This window comes from Macrotis lagotis, chromosome 1 (assembly GCF_037893015.1).
Source record: "Macrotis lagotis isolate mMagLag1 chromosome 1, bilby.v1.9.chrom.fasta, whole genome shotgun sequence".
NCBI lineage: Eukaryota > Metazoa > Chordata > Mammalia > Peramelemorphia > Peramelidae > Macrotis > Macrotis lagotis.
In genome coordinates this window covers 363,456,848-363,473,278 of record NC_133658.1, presented here as the reverse complement: position 1 = coordinate 363,473,278, position 16,431 = coordinate 363,456,848, and the positions used below count along the sequence as shown (strand labels likewise).

The 16,431-nt window shown below is 35.2% G+C and overlaps 1 protein-coding gene across 3 annotated transcripts in view; it reads left to right on the top strand.

Annotated features, from left to right (window-relative positions):
* FAF2 (Fas associated factor family member 2) overlaps positions 1–16,431 on the top strand; it is a 104,491-nt gene that overhangs the window by 40,435 nt on the left and 47,625 nt on the right. For 2 of the 3 annotated variants that reach the window (XM_074212329.1, XM_074212327.1), the window contains exons 3-4: positions 10,995–11,177; positions 15,901–15,977. In XM_074212329.1, the coding sequence (XP_074068430.1) occupies positions 10,995–11,177; positions 15,901–15,977 (260 nt within the window). The remainder of the gene's footprint in view (positions 1–10,994; positions 11,178–15,900; positions 15,978–16,431) is intronic. The other variant, XM_074212328.1, reaches the window with a different exon arrangement.

The window sequence follows — 16,431 nt, the reverse complement described above, 5'->3', positions numbered from 1 at the left end:
AAAGTTACTTCCATATTTTTCCAACGTTGCCATTGCTGATCGCAACTCCCTCCTTTCTTATTTCTCCACTACCATGTACTATATTTTCTCTCACCTTTCACTCTGACTCTGCTGTAGGGTCGCTGAGTGGCGCAGCAGACAGATCCCTGGTCCTGGGGCCAAGAAGCCCTGAGCCCCCATACCACTACTTAGGCCCAGAATCCACGTGGCCCTATGGTCCTGGGCAGGCCATCCAATCCCAGCCCCTTGCAAGAAGTAAAAAAGTAAATGTGTTATATCTGACCACTCTCCCCCCATGGTCCATCCTCTCCTCCTTTATTCACATCTGCACCCCTTCCCCCTGCTCCCCCTCCTTCTTGCTCCAGTTGTCTATACCCCATTGAGTAAATTTGTTGTTTCCTCTCCTAGCTATCTCTGATGAGAACAAAGGTTCCCTCATTCCCCCTTGATTTTTTCATAATACCAACTTTTGGTTTTATTTATTAATTCAGTAGTTTTTTTGCTTTTGATTTTATTAATTTCTCCTTTAATTTTTAGAATTTCTAATTTGGTATTTAATTGGGGATTTTTGAGTTGTTCTTTCTCTAATTATTTTAGTTGCATGTTTATTTCATTGATTTCCTCTTTCTGCAATTTATTCTTGTAAGCATTTAGAGCTATAATATATCCCCTGAGAGTTGCTTTGAATTAATCCCATAGGTTTTGGTATGTTGTTTCATTATTATCATTATCTAGGATAAAATGGTTAATTCTTTCTATAATTTGTTTTTTGGTCCACTCATTTTTTAAAATGAGATTATTCAGTTTTCAATTTGTTCTGGGTCTGTATCTCCTTGGCCCAGGATTGCATATGACTTTTATTGCATTGTGATCTGAGAAAGATGTATTCACTATTTCTGCCTTTCTGTAGTTGATCATTAGGTTTTTATGTCCTAGTACATGGTCAATTTTTGTATAAGTTCCATGTACTGCAGAGAAAAAGGTATATTCCTTCCTATCCCCATTCATTTTCCTCCATAAGTCTACCATATCTAATTTTTCTAACAATCTGTTTACCTCCTTAACTTCTTTCTTGTTTATTTTATGATTCGATTTATCTAGATCTGATCGCGAGAGGTTGAGGTCTCCCACTAGTAGAGTTTTGCTATCTGTGTCTTCCTGTAATTCTTTCAGCTTCTCCTCTAAGAATTTGGATGCTCTCCCACTGGGTGCATATATATTCAATATTGAAATGACTTTATTTTCTATGGTACTTTTTAGGCGGATATAGTTTCCTTCCTTATCTCTTTTAATGGATCTATAACTGGATCTTCAGCATTTCACATAAAATATGTCCATAATCAAATTTATCTACCCCAAGGCTTCATTTTTTGGGAAATCCTTCACAATCTTGTTTCAAGTTGATTATCTTCTGTTTCGTAGCCCAAAAGTCTTTTGTTCTAATCTTATTTGCCATATTGTTGTTCTTGTACATGAAATTACATTTCCTCTCTTTTGTCTTTGTTTAGACTCTGTAAAATACATTCTACTCCCTTCACTCTTAGATTTCCTAATTCCCTTCAAAATTCAATGCCTATGTCCTTTCCTTAGAAGAAAACCTTTTTCTGATCTTCTTAGTTATTCTCTCTTTCTTGCTCAAATTATCATGAATATACTTATGTTTATATGTTATTTTCTAGCAATGTGTTGTAAAATCCCTAAGTGTAAGGAACTTTCTGTCTTTATATATTTATACTCTTCTATTTTTTACTTATGCATATTATACTGAAAACCCTGAAAGTTCAAATATATAATCTTTTACTAAAAACATTTCAATATCTCTGAGAGTTAAAGCAGTTCATCAAAAATAAAAACAGATGAGGTAGCTAGGTGGTGCAGTGGATAGAGCACTGGCCTTGGAGTCAGGAGTACCTGGGTTCAAATCTGACCTCAGACACTTAGTAATTGCCTAGCCGTGTGCCTTAACCCTATTGCCTTGAAAAAATCTAAAAAAAAATAATAATAAAATAAAAACAGATTAGTGGCTCTCATGAAGGTTAAAAGGAGATTCCCTGGGGTCTCAGAAACTCCCCACCAAAAGCCTAAAATTGCTTTAAAATTTTTTTTGCTCAAAAGGCCTGAAGCTGCATTTCATAGCTAGCTACCTAATAATCAATGGTAACCTAGACTGCCCCAGATCTTTTCCATTGCTCCTTTACTTAAAATTTCAAACTATGAAATCAGAGAATTGATGATGACTCCCCACCTCCTGGCAGTCAGGTGAAGGATTAAATATTTAGAATAAGACACATTTTTGGACACGGGTATCTGTATATATATTTTACTTGACTGTGCCCATTTGCTACAAGGATGTTGTTTTGTTTTTCAGTAGGAGTAGTGATGGAAATAGAAAATAAATATTAATTGGAAAATTTTAATTAAAAACAAAACCAAATACCAGCAACCCCTGCTAATATTGTGAGGAGATAACTCAGTTCTACCATATTCTGGCCCAAACCCACTCCCTCATCCTTGTAACAAATTTAAGTAAGTCCTGTCAAGCAGCAAAAAGAGCTTGCAAGAGTGTATCCCTGCACCTAGTTAGCTGGCTAAGATATTTTTTTGCTTTGGGCCCACCTAACAGGTTAGGAGCTCACTCAAGCTGCTTCCAGTCTACTTGACCCAGATACTTCTTGACTACCTTCCCACATTATCTAGGAATATGCATGCCTGTCCCCAGTTTGACTAGGACCTGCAAATTTGGATGCCATTGTCTTTTCTACTACCATCTCAAACTTCTAAAGGAGTTCTTGCCTGCAGGTTGTATGTTACTATCAATGTTACTCACCATTGATTGCCAGTACTGACCATGCCAGGGTGCCATTCCCTCCTCCCCACCTCCCCAATTAACCTATTTACCCAGTGCCTAATATAATATCCTGCACATAAGTGCCTAAAAACTTATTGAACTGTATGAAGACTTTATCTGGGCCATGGCCTTTGTGTTCTCAACCCTTATTAGAGGAAAAGAAAAGACAAGTCATTAGATTAAGGATAAAATTATTAGGAAACCCTAAAAAAAAGTGTGAGGTGAAAGTCAGAGGGAAATTATGGAGAAGAGCATAGCTAGCATATCTGGTGTCATAAACCACATTACAGGAGAATTGCAAAAAGGAACTTTGGTCAGGTCAGTTGTGGTCTGTCAGGGAGGGTTAAGACTGCTTAAAAACCAATTTATTTTTTCTTTTTTTTTTCTTTTTATTAAAGATTTTATTTATTTTGAGTTTTACAATTTCCCCCCCCATCTTACTTCCCTCCCCCCCACAGAAAGCAATTTGTCAGTCTTTACATTGTTTCCATATTGTACATTGATCCAGATTGAGTGTGATGAGAGAGAAATCTTATCCTTAAGGAAGAAAAATAAAGTATAAGAGATAACAAGATTAGACAATAAGATATCATTTTTTCCCCCGTAATTAAAGGGATTAGTCCTTGAACTTTGTTCAAACTCCATGGCTCTTTATCTGAATACAGATGGCACTCTCCATTGCAGACAGCCCCAAATTGTCCCTGATTGTTGCACTGATGGAAGGAGTAAGTCCATCAAGGTTGAGCATCACCCCCATGTTGCTGTTAGGGTGTACGGTGTTTTTCTGGTTCTGCTCATCTCACTCAGCATCAGTTCATGCAAATCCCTCCAGGCTTCCCTGAATTCCCATCCCTCCTGGTTTCTAATAGAACAGTCGTGTTCCATGACATACATATATCACAGTTTGCTAAGCCATTCCTCAATTAAAGGACATTTACTTGATTTCCAATTCTTTGCCACCAAAAAAAGGGCTGCTATAAATATTTTTGTACAAGTGATGTTTTTACCCTTTTTCTTCATCTCTTCAGCATATAGACCCAGTAGTGGTATTGCTGGCTATGCATATTTTTGTTGCCCTTTGGGCATAGTTCCAAATAGCTCTCCAGAAAGGTTGGATGAGTTCACAGCTCCACCAACAGTGTAATAGCGTCCCAGATTTCGAACAACCCTTCCAACAATGATCATTATCCTTCCTGGTCATACTGGCCAATCTGAGAGGTCTGAGGTGGTACCTCAGAGATGTTTCAATTTGTATTTCTCTAATAATTAATGATTTAGAGCATTTTTTCATATGGCTATGAATTGTTTTGATCTCCTCATCTGTAAATTACCTTTGCATACCATTTCACCATTTTTCAATTGGGGAATGGCTTTTTTTAAAAAAATATCACTCAGCTCTCTGTATATTTTAGAAATGAGTCCTTTGTCAGAATAATTAGTTGTAAAGATTGTTTCCCAGTTTACTGCATTTATTTTGATCTTGGTTACAGTGGTTCTATCTGTGCAAAAGCTTTTAAATTTAATGTTATCTAAGTCATCTAATTGGTTTTTGGTGATGTTCTCCAACTCTTCCTTAGTCATAAACTGTTCCCTTTTCCATAGATCTGACAGGTAGACTAGTCCTTGATCTTCTAATTTGCTTATAGTATTGTTTTTTATGTGTATGTCCTGTAACCATTTGGATCTTATCTTGGTAAAGTGTGTGAGGTGTTGGTGTAATCTAAGTTTCTTCCATACTAACTTCCAATTATTCCAGCAGTTTTTATCCCAATGGCTGGACTCTTTGGGTTTATCAAACAGCAGATTACTATAATCATCTCCTGCTTTTATACCTAGTCTATTCCACTGGTCCACCACTCTTATTTTTTTAGCCAACATCAAACAGTTTTGATGACTGATGCTTTATAATATAACTTTAGATCAGGTAGGGCTAAGCCACCTTCTTTTGTACTTTTTTTTCATTAAGCTCCTGGAAATTTTTGAGTTTTTATTTCTCCATATGAATTTACTTACAACTTTTTCTAACTCATTAAAGTAATTTTTTGGAATTTTGATTGGTAGGACACTAAACAGGTAGTTTAATTTTAGTAGAATTGTCATGAGCAGTTGATATTTGCCCAGTTATTTAAATCTGATTTAATTTGTGTGAGAAGTGTTTTATAATTGTTTTCAAAAAGATTCAGAGTCTGCCTTGGCAAATAGACTCCCAGGTATTTTATAATGTCTGAAGTTACTTTGAATGGGATTTCTCCTTCTAGCTCTTCTTGCTTTATCTTGCTAGTTATATATAGAAAAATTGAGGGTTTATGAGGGTTTGTTTTATAACCTGCAACTTTGCTAAAATTGCTAATTGTTTCCAGTAGTTTTTTGGATGATTTCTTGGGATTCTCTAGGTAGACCATCATGTCATCTGCAAAGAGTGAGAGTTTTGTCTCTTCCTTCCCAATTCTAATTCCTTCAATTTCTTTTTCTTCTCTAATTGCTGATGGTAACATTTCTAATACAATATTGAATAGTAGTGGTGATAATGGGCACCGTTGTTTCACTCCTGATCTTATTGGGAATGCCTCTAGCCTCTCCCCATTGAATATAATGCTTGTTGATGGTTTCAGATAGATACTGATAATTATTTTAAGGAACAGTCCATTTATTCCTACAGTCTCTAGTGTTTTTAGTAGGAATGGATGCTGTATTTTGTCAAAAGCTTTTTCAGCATCTATTATATGATCATATAATTTCTGATAGGTTTGTTGTTGATATAATTGAGTATACTAACAGTTTTCCTAATATTGAACCAACCCTGCATTCCTGGAATAAATCCTACTTGATCATAATGTATTATCCTAGTGATAACTTGTTGTAATCGTTTTGCTAAGATTTTTATATCTATATTCATCAGGGAAATATGTCTATAATTTTCTTTCTCTGTTTTAACTCTTCCTGGTTTAGGTAAACAGCACCATATTGGTTTCATAGAAAGAGTTTGGCAGAATTCCATCTTTCCCTATTTTTCCAAAGAGTTTATATAGAATTGGAACTTATTGTTCCTTAAATGTTTAGTAGAGGGGCATCTAGGTGGCATCGTGGATAAAGCACTGGCCCTGGCGTCAGGAGTACCTGGGTTCAAATCCTGTCTCAGACACTTAATGATTATCTAGCTGTTTGGCCTTGGGCAAGCCACTTAACCCAGTTTGCCTTGCAAAAAACTTAAAACAAAATGTTTGGTAGAATTCGGTTGTGAATCCATCAGGCCCTGGTAATTTTTTCTTAGGGAGTTCAATGATGGCTTGTTGAATTTCTTTTTCTGCGATAGGGTTGTTTAGGTGTTTAATCTCTTCTTCATTTAACCTGGACAACCTATGTTTTTTAAATATTCGTCCATTTCATTTAGATTATCAAATTTATTGGCATAGAGTTGGGCAAGATAATTTCGAATTATTACTTTAATTTCTTTCTCATTGATGGTGAGTTTTTCATTTATGATACTAGCAATTTGGTTTTCTTCTTTCTTTAAAAGATGGATTTTCAATGAAACAAGGGACTTTCAAACTTTCCTATTGAAATAACCAGAGCTGAACAGAAAGTTGATCTTCAAGTCTAGGATGCTGGTGAACCATAGAGGGAGTAGAGGAGAAGGACTAACTATGAGGAACTTGATGATGTTGAACTGTTTGTATTCCTGCATGGGAAGAAGATATTGATAACTCATGAACTTTCTCATTTACGAGAACTTTTAGAAGGAGTATATATATATAGACAGGACATAGGAAGGAGTGGAGTATAATGGTATGATGTGGTAAAAGGATGGTGTCAATGGGCAATGGGGGAAAATACTGGGAGGAAGGAAAATGAGTTGAATGAAAAGCTGAGAGATTTCACATAAGAGTCAAAAAAAAGATTTTTCAGTGTAGGGGAGGGGGGAAATGCATGGGGGAATGAATGAGCCTTCATTCTCATCAGAAATGGCTCAGAGAGGACATGACATACACACTTAATAGGGTGAGGAAATCTGTCTTACCCTGGAGAAGGGTGGGAGGAAAGGGACGGGATGAGGGTTAGGTGATAGAAGAGAGGGAAGATCGAGGGAGAGGGTACTCAGATTCAATACACTTTTAGACAGGGCCAGGATGAAAGGAGAGAGAGAATAGAATAAATGAGAGTGGGGAGAAATAGAGTGGAGGTAACAGCTAGTAATAGCAACTGGGGGGAAAATATTGAAGCAACTCCTCTGGTGGACTTAGGATGAAGAAAGCAACTCACCCCAGAGATAGAGCCATTGAAATCTGAACACAGATTGAAGTACAATTTTTTTCTCTCTGTTCTTGAGGTTTCTCATCTGGGGGTGAGGGGGTTTATGTTTATTCTTATGTTTACTCTTATAACACATTCAATTTACATCAATATATGGCATGGAAACAATGTAGAGACTGTCAGACAGCCTTTTTGGGTGGGGGGAGGGAAGGGAGGAAGAAGGGAAATTGTAGAATTCAGAGCAAAAAATGATGGGTACATATTACTATTATATATAATTGGAAAACAAATAAAATGATAAAAAAGATTTAATTCAACCAGCATCTGTGAAAGCATATGTAATGTACTTGTTAAACATTAAGAATACAAAGAAAAAAGCAGAGATCATAGGGAACAGTAAAGTTTATTAGAAAAGCAATGACCTGTCAGACCTGTACTAAATTTAGAAGGATCAGTTCATAGAGGTGGGAAAGTATAGAATGATATTAAGGAGTAGCTAGGTGTCTAGTTTGGTTAGACTAGAATTTGGGAAGGGGGATGCATACTGTAAAATTAGACTCAAAAGGGAGACTAATGTATTAAAACTGCTACTAAAAGAAACCTCAATTATCTCTAATGGATTTAATCAAGAACTTAAAGATACAGACAGTATTTTCATCTCTTCCAATTAAAATTTGAAACTTTGGAAGGTAAATGAACTTAGAGAAGTGAAATATTGCATAAAAGGTATCAAAGTATGTAATTTGGTTTCCTGAATCATGACTTGAGACACTAGAGTTGATACACATTTGACTAGGGGGAGATAGTGTCATGAGAAGAGGAAAGGAAAAATCATAATCTCAATTACATAGAATTTGAATAATAAATAAAATGAACTTAAAATTTAACTCAAGTAAAGAAATATAACTGATAAATCTCTTCTGGACCTGTTGCTATTGAACCCTCATTACTGGACTATGACAGAATTTAAAATAAAGTTTTCAAAAAAGTGGCATCAGAATTTAAAAATCTATGTTTGTGATTGTGATGTATGTATTCAGATGTGTATATCTTCATATATACGTAACATATATCTGCATGTAATTTAGAGGTGATCCAAGGAGAGACAGAGATGAGTGTTGTTATAGACTGCTAAGCCACATAGACTGTTTACTTGATGCAGATCACAAACTGGCAATAAAGTCATTGATATAGTAGTGATGGGGGATGGGGTGGAAATATTAGCTTGATGTCTGTTGAGGTTCCTTTCAGTCAGAAGAGTATCTGATAATATCTATTATCTAATGTTTTCACCTCTTGGAAGACTGAGGAATTGACAAAGAGAATTGCAGTTCTGCACTCAGTCACTCAGTTTTAGGTAACAAGGGACATATTTGATTAAGTGGAAAAATGGAAAACCTTTGGATAAAGTTGACCATGTTATCTTAGAATTTTTTTACTTTAGGGTCAAGAGACTTTAACTGAACTGCTCAGGCCAGTGATTGTAGAAGTGTAAAGAAATAAGCATGAAGTCATCGCCAAGGACTCTAAAGTGGAAGATTCATTAAGAGAATTTTTTTTAATTTTTAACTTAAAAAAATTGGGGCCAGTTGATTAGGAAAGGGGCAGGGTGTGGATTATTTGCAAATGAACTACAAAGAAGTTAAAGTCTCTTCTAGGTACTGGCTAAGTTAGTTATTTGTTTGTTTATTTGTTTATTTATTCATGCTTTTGCTAGGCAGTGTGATTAAGTGACTTGTCCAAGGTCACATAGCTAGATACTTTATTAAGTTAAAGGTCTGAGGTCAGATTTAAACTCAGGTCTTCCTGACTCCAGGGCTGGTGCTCTATCCAATTGCATCACCTAGCTGCCCCCTAAGCTATGTAATTTTAACACACCAAGAGAAAGCAGAGCTTATTTTGTTTCTGTTTTCTCTGTCAAGGAAAATGATCTTCAGAATGGAAAGGGTGAAACAAACATGGTTAAGGGGGGAATTGAAGCCCAAGTTTAGGTAATGTGATAGGAAGAAAGCACCTAACTGCTTTAAATCAGTTCAAATCTCCTGGTCCAGGAGAACTTATCAATGTGATTACTAAATTTCTGTTGGTAATATTATAAAGACTGGAAAATGGGGAAAAGTACTAGAAGACCAGAGATGGGTAAATGTTTGATTTCCTAATTCCAGAAATTACCAAATAGGTGTCAGGTCAGTTCTCAACAAAATTAATTAGATGGCTCGTTAAGGCATTAGAACATAATCAGTGATCACTGAGTTAACATAATTTTACTAACAAGTAGTCAGATCAACCTCTTTCCCTTTTCTCAAAGGGTTATTGTCGGTTAGGGAAACATTTCCATACTGAGCATATTTGGATGTTAGCAATACATTCATCATAGTCTCTTGTGGTATCCTTTAGAAAAAGATGGAGATGCATTGTGGGTGGATTATATGATCTTTTTTTTTGAAAAACATTTTCTAATTCCATGTAAAAAGTTTTTAACCTTTTTTTTTTATTTGTAGTTCAGATTTTCTGCCCTCCTCATTGAAGAGACAATTTGATATAGGTCATGCAAATTATAGAGTTGTGCCAAACATATTTCCATATTAGTTATGTTTTGAAAGAAAACATAGCATCCCCCCAAAACCCAAGAAAAATAAAGTTAAAGAAAAATGCTGTGATATGCATTCCAGCAGTTTTTTCCTCTGGAGGTTGATAATATTTCATCAGGTTACACTCTTTCAGTTAAGTTGATTTGAAGCTGAAGGAATGTAATTGTACTAGAAAAACTGTTAGTAATGTCATGCTAGAAAAATAGATATTGATTGGAGGGTTTGATGATATTAGTGGAGCTCTTCCCTGTCAGTCTTAGGTAGTTTGGACAGATTCAAAGGGTGCTTGGCACCCTTGGAAAAAAGCCAAAATGTATAATAATGGATTTTTGTTGTTTCCCTGAGTACAGTTTTTCTTGTTTGCATCATAAATTGCTAGGAAAAAAGTGTAACTGTCTGGCTCAAATTATTCTTCCAAGATTATTTTGTCAGTGTCTCAGATGAAAACTCAGAAATGTAGTGCTGATTATTTAGTTTTTGAATGAGGCAGAGCTAGGAAGAGTATGACAGAATCAGGCTTTAACAGTATCTCAAAAGCCTAGAATAATGACCTTACAACTTGAAAGATTAAATCAGTGGAGAATAAATATAAAGTTCTGTACTTTGAACAATCATTTTACAATCATTAGTTTAATAGCACTTTATATGTGAGGAATTTAGACATTTTACTATTGAAAGGTCAGTAGTGCAATATGATGACCAAAAAAACTAATGATATAAAAATTAAAAATTCTGTACTTTTCAAACTGCATTAAGAGAAGTTATTGTGTTAGAAAAAGGATGTAACAATCCTCCCCTGGATTCTGTTCTGGTAAAACAAATTTATAATATTGGGTTCAGTTTAAGAAACCACATTTATGAAGAGCCTTGACAAATAAACTGAAGCATGTCAAGAGGTGATCAGCAGGCATAGCAGAAGGGCACTTGAAATAATGTTATATGAGGAATGTTGAAATAAACTGGAAACATTATGGATAGGTTATAAAATATATCTTTGGAGAGAATACTCACACTGATTGTATTAGAGATCCATTTATGTATTTATTATAAGTGTGTATCTTTGTTTTGCTTTTTAAAAAAAACAAAAGACAAGGGGGAAATGCATTGTAATTGCATATTGTTTACTTTGTCTTTGAATGTGAAACATTTTAATTCATAAAAGAGAGGCTTAGGGATCATCATTATTATTAATTATTGTCATTTGTGTTTTATTTGGAAACCAGAATGCATGATGGCTTCACCCTTCTGGCTTAACTAAGTTATTGAGACTTTTTTTCCCTTGTTCTTTGTGTTTTCCTCCTCAGGCAGCTGTACAAGACAGACTGAATGAGCAAGAAGGTGTACCAAGTGTCTTCAATCCTCCTCCATCCCGACCCCTGCAGGTTAATACAGCTGACCACAGGATCTACAGCTATGTTGTTTCAAGACCACAACCAAGGGCAAGTTATTTTGCAGCTGGGAATATTCTTTCTTCTCCATTTCACAAGGTCATTCATGTAACAGCATTTGGTTGCTGTGTGACAGCCTTGGGGAAAAAAGCCAAAATGTATAATAATGGATTTTTGTTATTTTCCTGAGTACAGTTTTTCTTCTTTGCATCATAAATTGATAGGAAAACAGTGTAGTTATCTGCCTCAAATTATTCTTCCAACTTTGAGGTATCTGTTATTTTGGAATATTTTCTTACCCTTTAGCAGTAGTTTAGCTAGGATGAAAATGTTTGTCTTTTGTTTAACAAATCTTCAGAGTTATAAAGAAAAGAATTGTGAATTTGGCATTCAGAAGACCTAGGTTTGAATCCCATTTCTTGATACTTCTTGGTTATGTGATTTACTTCTTTGAAAATTGGTTTCTGGGGTGGCTAGGTGGTGCAGTGGATAGAGCACTGGCCCTGGAGGCAGGAGGACCTGAGTTCAAATCCAGCCTCAGACTTAATTACCTAGCTGTGTGGCCTTGGGCAAGCCACTTAACCCCATTGCCTTGCAAAAACTCTAAAAAAAAAAAGAAAAGAAAAGAAAACTGATTTCTTTATAAAAGAGATAAGATTATTTACAATGTGGCATAATAAGTAGAGGTCTCTCCTCTGGTATACTATCAGGTAACTCTTTGAAACTCTAAGTTATAAATAGATGCTGATCTTCCTTGATGGAAATAGTTTCTACCTAGAGAACTCCTGTACCAGTGATATCATAGGTCTGGTCCAGAAAAAGATTAACTTAATTAAGTTTATTGTGAAGAAAATGCTTTTAAAGTATTCTTCAGGGGCAACTAGGTGGCGCAGTGGATAAAGCACTGGCCTTGGAGTCAGGAAGACCTGAGTTCAGATTCTATCTCAAACACTTAATAGTTATCTAACTGTGTGACCTTGGGCAAGTCACTTAACAAAAAAACAACCCCCAAACCCAAAATTCTTTAACTTTATATAAAATGAGGAATTTGATCTAATGAACCAAAAGATCTCTTTTCATATCTGTATCTATGATCCTTGTAAATTATTAATATTTAATTTTTTATCTGAGCCCTGATGCTTTTTTTTATGTCTTTTAAGATGAAGTTACTGCTTGCTAGGCATGTAAGCATAAGACACAAAACTTACTACCTTTCAACAGTTGTTCTTGGAAAACAACTGGAAAGCAACGACAGGGATTTTAAGCACATGATTCAAATTAGGGTGCTTAAGGACGGGAAGAGAATATGGAATTTACAATTCCATATTCTCTTTCCTTGGCATGATATACCAGTGCTTTGAAGTATGAATGTGAAAACTGAGTTTCCTTGTAATAACTTTTGATATTTGGGCATGGCAAAGTAGGAACTCCTAGAGAATCTCTGTATAGCATAACAATATAGAAATAGGACTGTGGTTTTCATGGGAATTGTAGACTTTTATAACAAGAAAAAAATGGGTCCAGACTATGCCATTAGCCACGAGCCATTAACCAGTTGATGAAAAAAGAAAATTATAACATTCATGTGAGCATTGCTCTTTCTTATTTTATCTACATGTGATTTAGATATATAATATAATATATGACATATTAATAATAATGATATAATATATACTATAATAATGCTTGTTACTAATTTTATTTAATGATTTAAATATGTGTCATAAAAATCAATAAAAGAAAAGAAACCAAGTATTTAAAGGGCTGCCATGTGAAAGAGGAATTAATTAGATTTATTCTGTTTGACCTAGGAAGCAGAAGCAAATACTTGCTTAACATAATGAAAACTTATGTTACAGTTGGAACTGCCCTAAAGGCGAATGGTCTCCCACAGTAGATAGGGATTTCTTTCACTAAAAGTTGCTAGGTGAGGCCTTTATCCTTATTTGTTAGGACTGTTTTAGAAGCCTCTAAAATTCTTTCCATTGCTAAAATTTTAATATTCATTACTGAAGTTTAAGCATTTAGAAGGCTCCTAAAACTACCTAGTACATTCTGTTTTTTAGACAGCTAGTTTTCAGAAAGCTTTTACTCATATTCAGCTAAAATTAGTCTCCTTGAAATTTCTTACCTATTGATCCTAGTTAGAATGAATTTTATCCTATCACGAGGTGCCTTTATGATACAAGCATATATCATGCAGGAAGGTCCTGTACTAGTGTCTCCTAGATCTAACAGTTACTTCCAGAATCCTTTAGAGAGACTTCTTCTGTCTCCTGACCCCTATATGAATGTTAATCTTGTGTGAGTTCACTATCTTTTAGGCAGATGTACGATTCACATTTGAAAAGCAGGACTCACCCATCAGAGTTGCACTTTCTGTGGTAGAGTTTGAATGCTTGGCAGTTCAGTTTGAGAAAGGACCTCAGTGTCTAGTATTTTATTTTTCCAGGTGATCTTCAGAATCTTCCTAAGACAATTCAAATGGAAGCGATTTAGTTTCCTAGCACTGCTACCCTGTTCAAGTTTCATAGGCATTAAACAATGAGCACAATGGCTCTGTATCTCTTTTCTTCCACACTTTCCTTTGGAACTTCCTAAATACTGAGCTAACTCTGGCAATGCATGTATCCACCTCATCATTTATGTGTACACCCCTGAAAAGTTTACTGCTGAAGTAAGTGAATTTATCTACAGCATTAACATTTTCTCCATTTGATGGAACATGGATGGGAGGTAAAGAATCTATTTTCTTGGTTTTAATTATTAGGTCAAAATTAGCACAAGCAGCAGTAGAGAATTGATCCATATTTTGTTGCATAACAACCTCACCACAGAAGCTGCATTTAGTAGTCATTTGTGAACAACAAGTCATCCACTGACTTCCTACACTTTAGTCTTGGCTTGTAGGCTTTTCAGATTGAATAATTTATTGTCATTGTGGTAGCTGACCTTGATGCAGTTTAATCCTCATTGAAGACATCCAACAGCATTGCTAAAAAGCAGCATGAATGCAAGCACACAGTCCTGCGTCACTCCATTGGTAACTGAGAAAGCTCAAAAACACTGAGAAAGCTCAAAAACATTGTCCATTATCCAGAACTTGGGCAAACATACTATCATGAAACTGACATACAATGCTGATAAATTTCTTGGGCCAACCAAATTTTGGCAAAAATTTTCAACCCCCCCCCCCCCCCAACTAACAGTGTCAAAGACCTTCATTTGATTAAAAACACTGAGAAAGTTCAAAAACATTGTCCATTATCCAGAACTTGGGCAAACATACTATCATGAAACTGACATACAATACTGATAAATTTCTTGGGACAACCAAATTTTGGCAAAAATTTTCAACCCCCCCCCCAACTAACAGTGTCAAAGACCTTCATTTGATTAACGGACATTATGTACAGACCTCTCTTCTGCTCCTGGAATTTATCTTGAAAAATGTACTGGGTTGCTTCAGGAGGTCACAAATTTCCCATGACTGAAGGTTGTTTTGATTTGTTTTGAGGTATAGAACTGAAAGCGGTGGTAGAGAAAAGTCCATCCAACCACCTCATTTTACAAAGGAAAATTTAGTGGTTAAGTGAATTTCCTAATGTCATAAAAGTAATAAATAGCTGAGTCAGGATTTGAATCAGTCTTTTGATAATCCACAGCATCTGCTTGATGCCAGATGACCACCAGTTTTTACACTTTAAAGAGGAACAGAATAGAGATCTAATCAACTCTTGTTCTGATGATTAGGTGATGGTCCTCTAGAATATAGAATTATAAGACTCCTCATGAGATAATCTAGTTTAATTCAAACTTAAGTAATAAACCTTTTTTATAACATATTCAACAGGAGATCATCTAACCTTTGCTTGAAGACCATTAGCAAAATAAAGGGCACAGTGTCGTAAGGGAGCCCATTCTACTCTAAGCAGAAGTACGTCCATATATTAAGCCTGAATCCATCTTACCTAGTTCTGTTGCCTAGAGCCAACCAGAATCAGTCCAATCCATTTTCTATATAACAGCACACTTGAGGGCAGCTTTTTGACCTTTCTATGTTAAAAATATTAGAACACATCTTCTCTTTTCAAAGTTAGACATCTTTACTCTCTACCTGTGATCTTTATAAAACATGATTTTAAGCCCATTTCCCCATTTTGGTCACCTTCCTCAAGATTCTCTCTAATCTATTAAAGTCTTTTCTAAAATGTGTTATTCAGAACTGAGCACAATCTTCTGGATGTATTCTGACCAGGGCAGAATCCAGTTGGGATATCCTTTTGCTTTCACTTTGGACACTGCTGCTTTTAGTATAGCTTAAGACTGCATTCATTTATGATTGCTAGTCCAAAAGCAGAAACAAATAAGCCCTAGTTTTCAAGAAATTTAAAACTTATATGTATAAATATAGTGGGATTGGTCTAGACCTGTGATTTTATTAGTGTAGGGAAATCTTGTTAAGGAAACTCTATCAGTGAAGATCTGCAAGTGCTGTACAACGTAATCTTAAGAGATTGCTGGGGCATTGAAAAGGTTAAATGCTTGCTAAGAGCTAGGATCACATGACCAGGATGGGTCATCCATTTGAACCTAAGCCTTCTTCAAGACCAAAACACTACTATGCTACATATTTCACAAATATGGTACAAATATAAAATATTTATCTTGTTGATTCATATTTAGCTCATATTAGTCCATTGAAACTCTTAGATCATTTCCAAATACTCTGTCTAACCATACCTCTTCCATCTTGTCCTTGTAAAGTTGATTTTTTTAAAATTTAGTGTATATTTATTCTTTAAATTTTTTTTTATTTCAGGGATTGTTAGGATGGGGTTATTACTTGATTATGCTTCCATTCCGATTTACCTATTACACAATACTTGATATATTTAGGTGAGTACTTTGTATTTGCACATTGATACTGTAGTAAAATTTGAGGTTTATATAAATAACTTATATTTAATGTGTATACTGATTGTACACAGTAAATGTTGATTCAAGCTTTTGTATTTTGAATGTCTTATAATTCAGTGCTTTATTCAGGCAATCATTTAAAAATTTTTTTTTCAATTACAGGAAAAGATAGTTTTCCTCATTTATTTTTTTGTAAGCTTTTGAGTTCCACGTTTCTACCACCCTCCCTTCCCTCCCTCCTTCCTGTGGCCACAAGCAATTTGATAGTGATTGTACATATACTATTATGTTTAACATATTTCCATGTTAGTCATGTTGTGAAAGAATTAAAACTAAAGGGAAAAAAATGAGAGAGAGAAAACACACAAGAAGTTTTAAAAAATGAACATCGTATGCTTTGTTCTGCAATCAGACTCCAAAGTTTTTTCTCAGG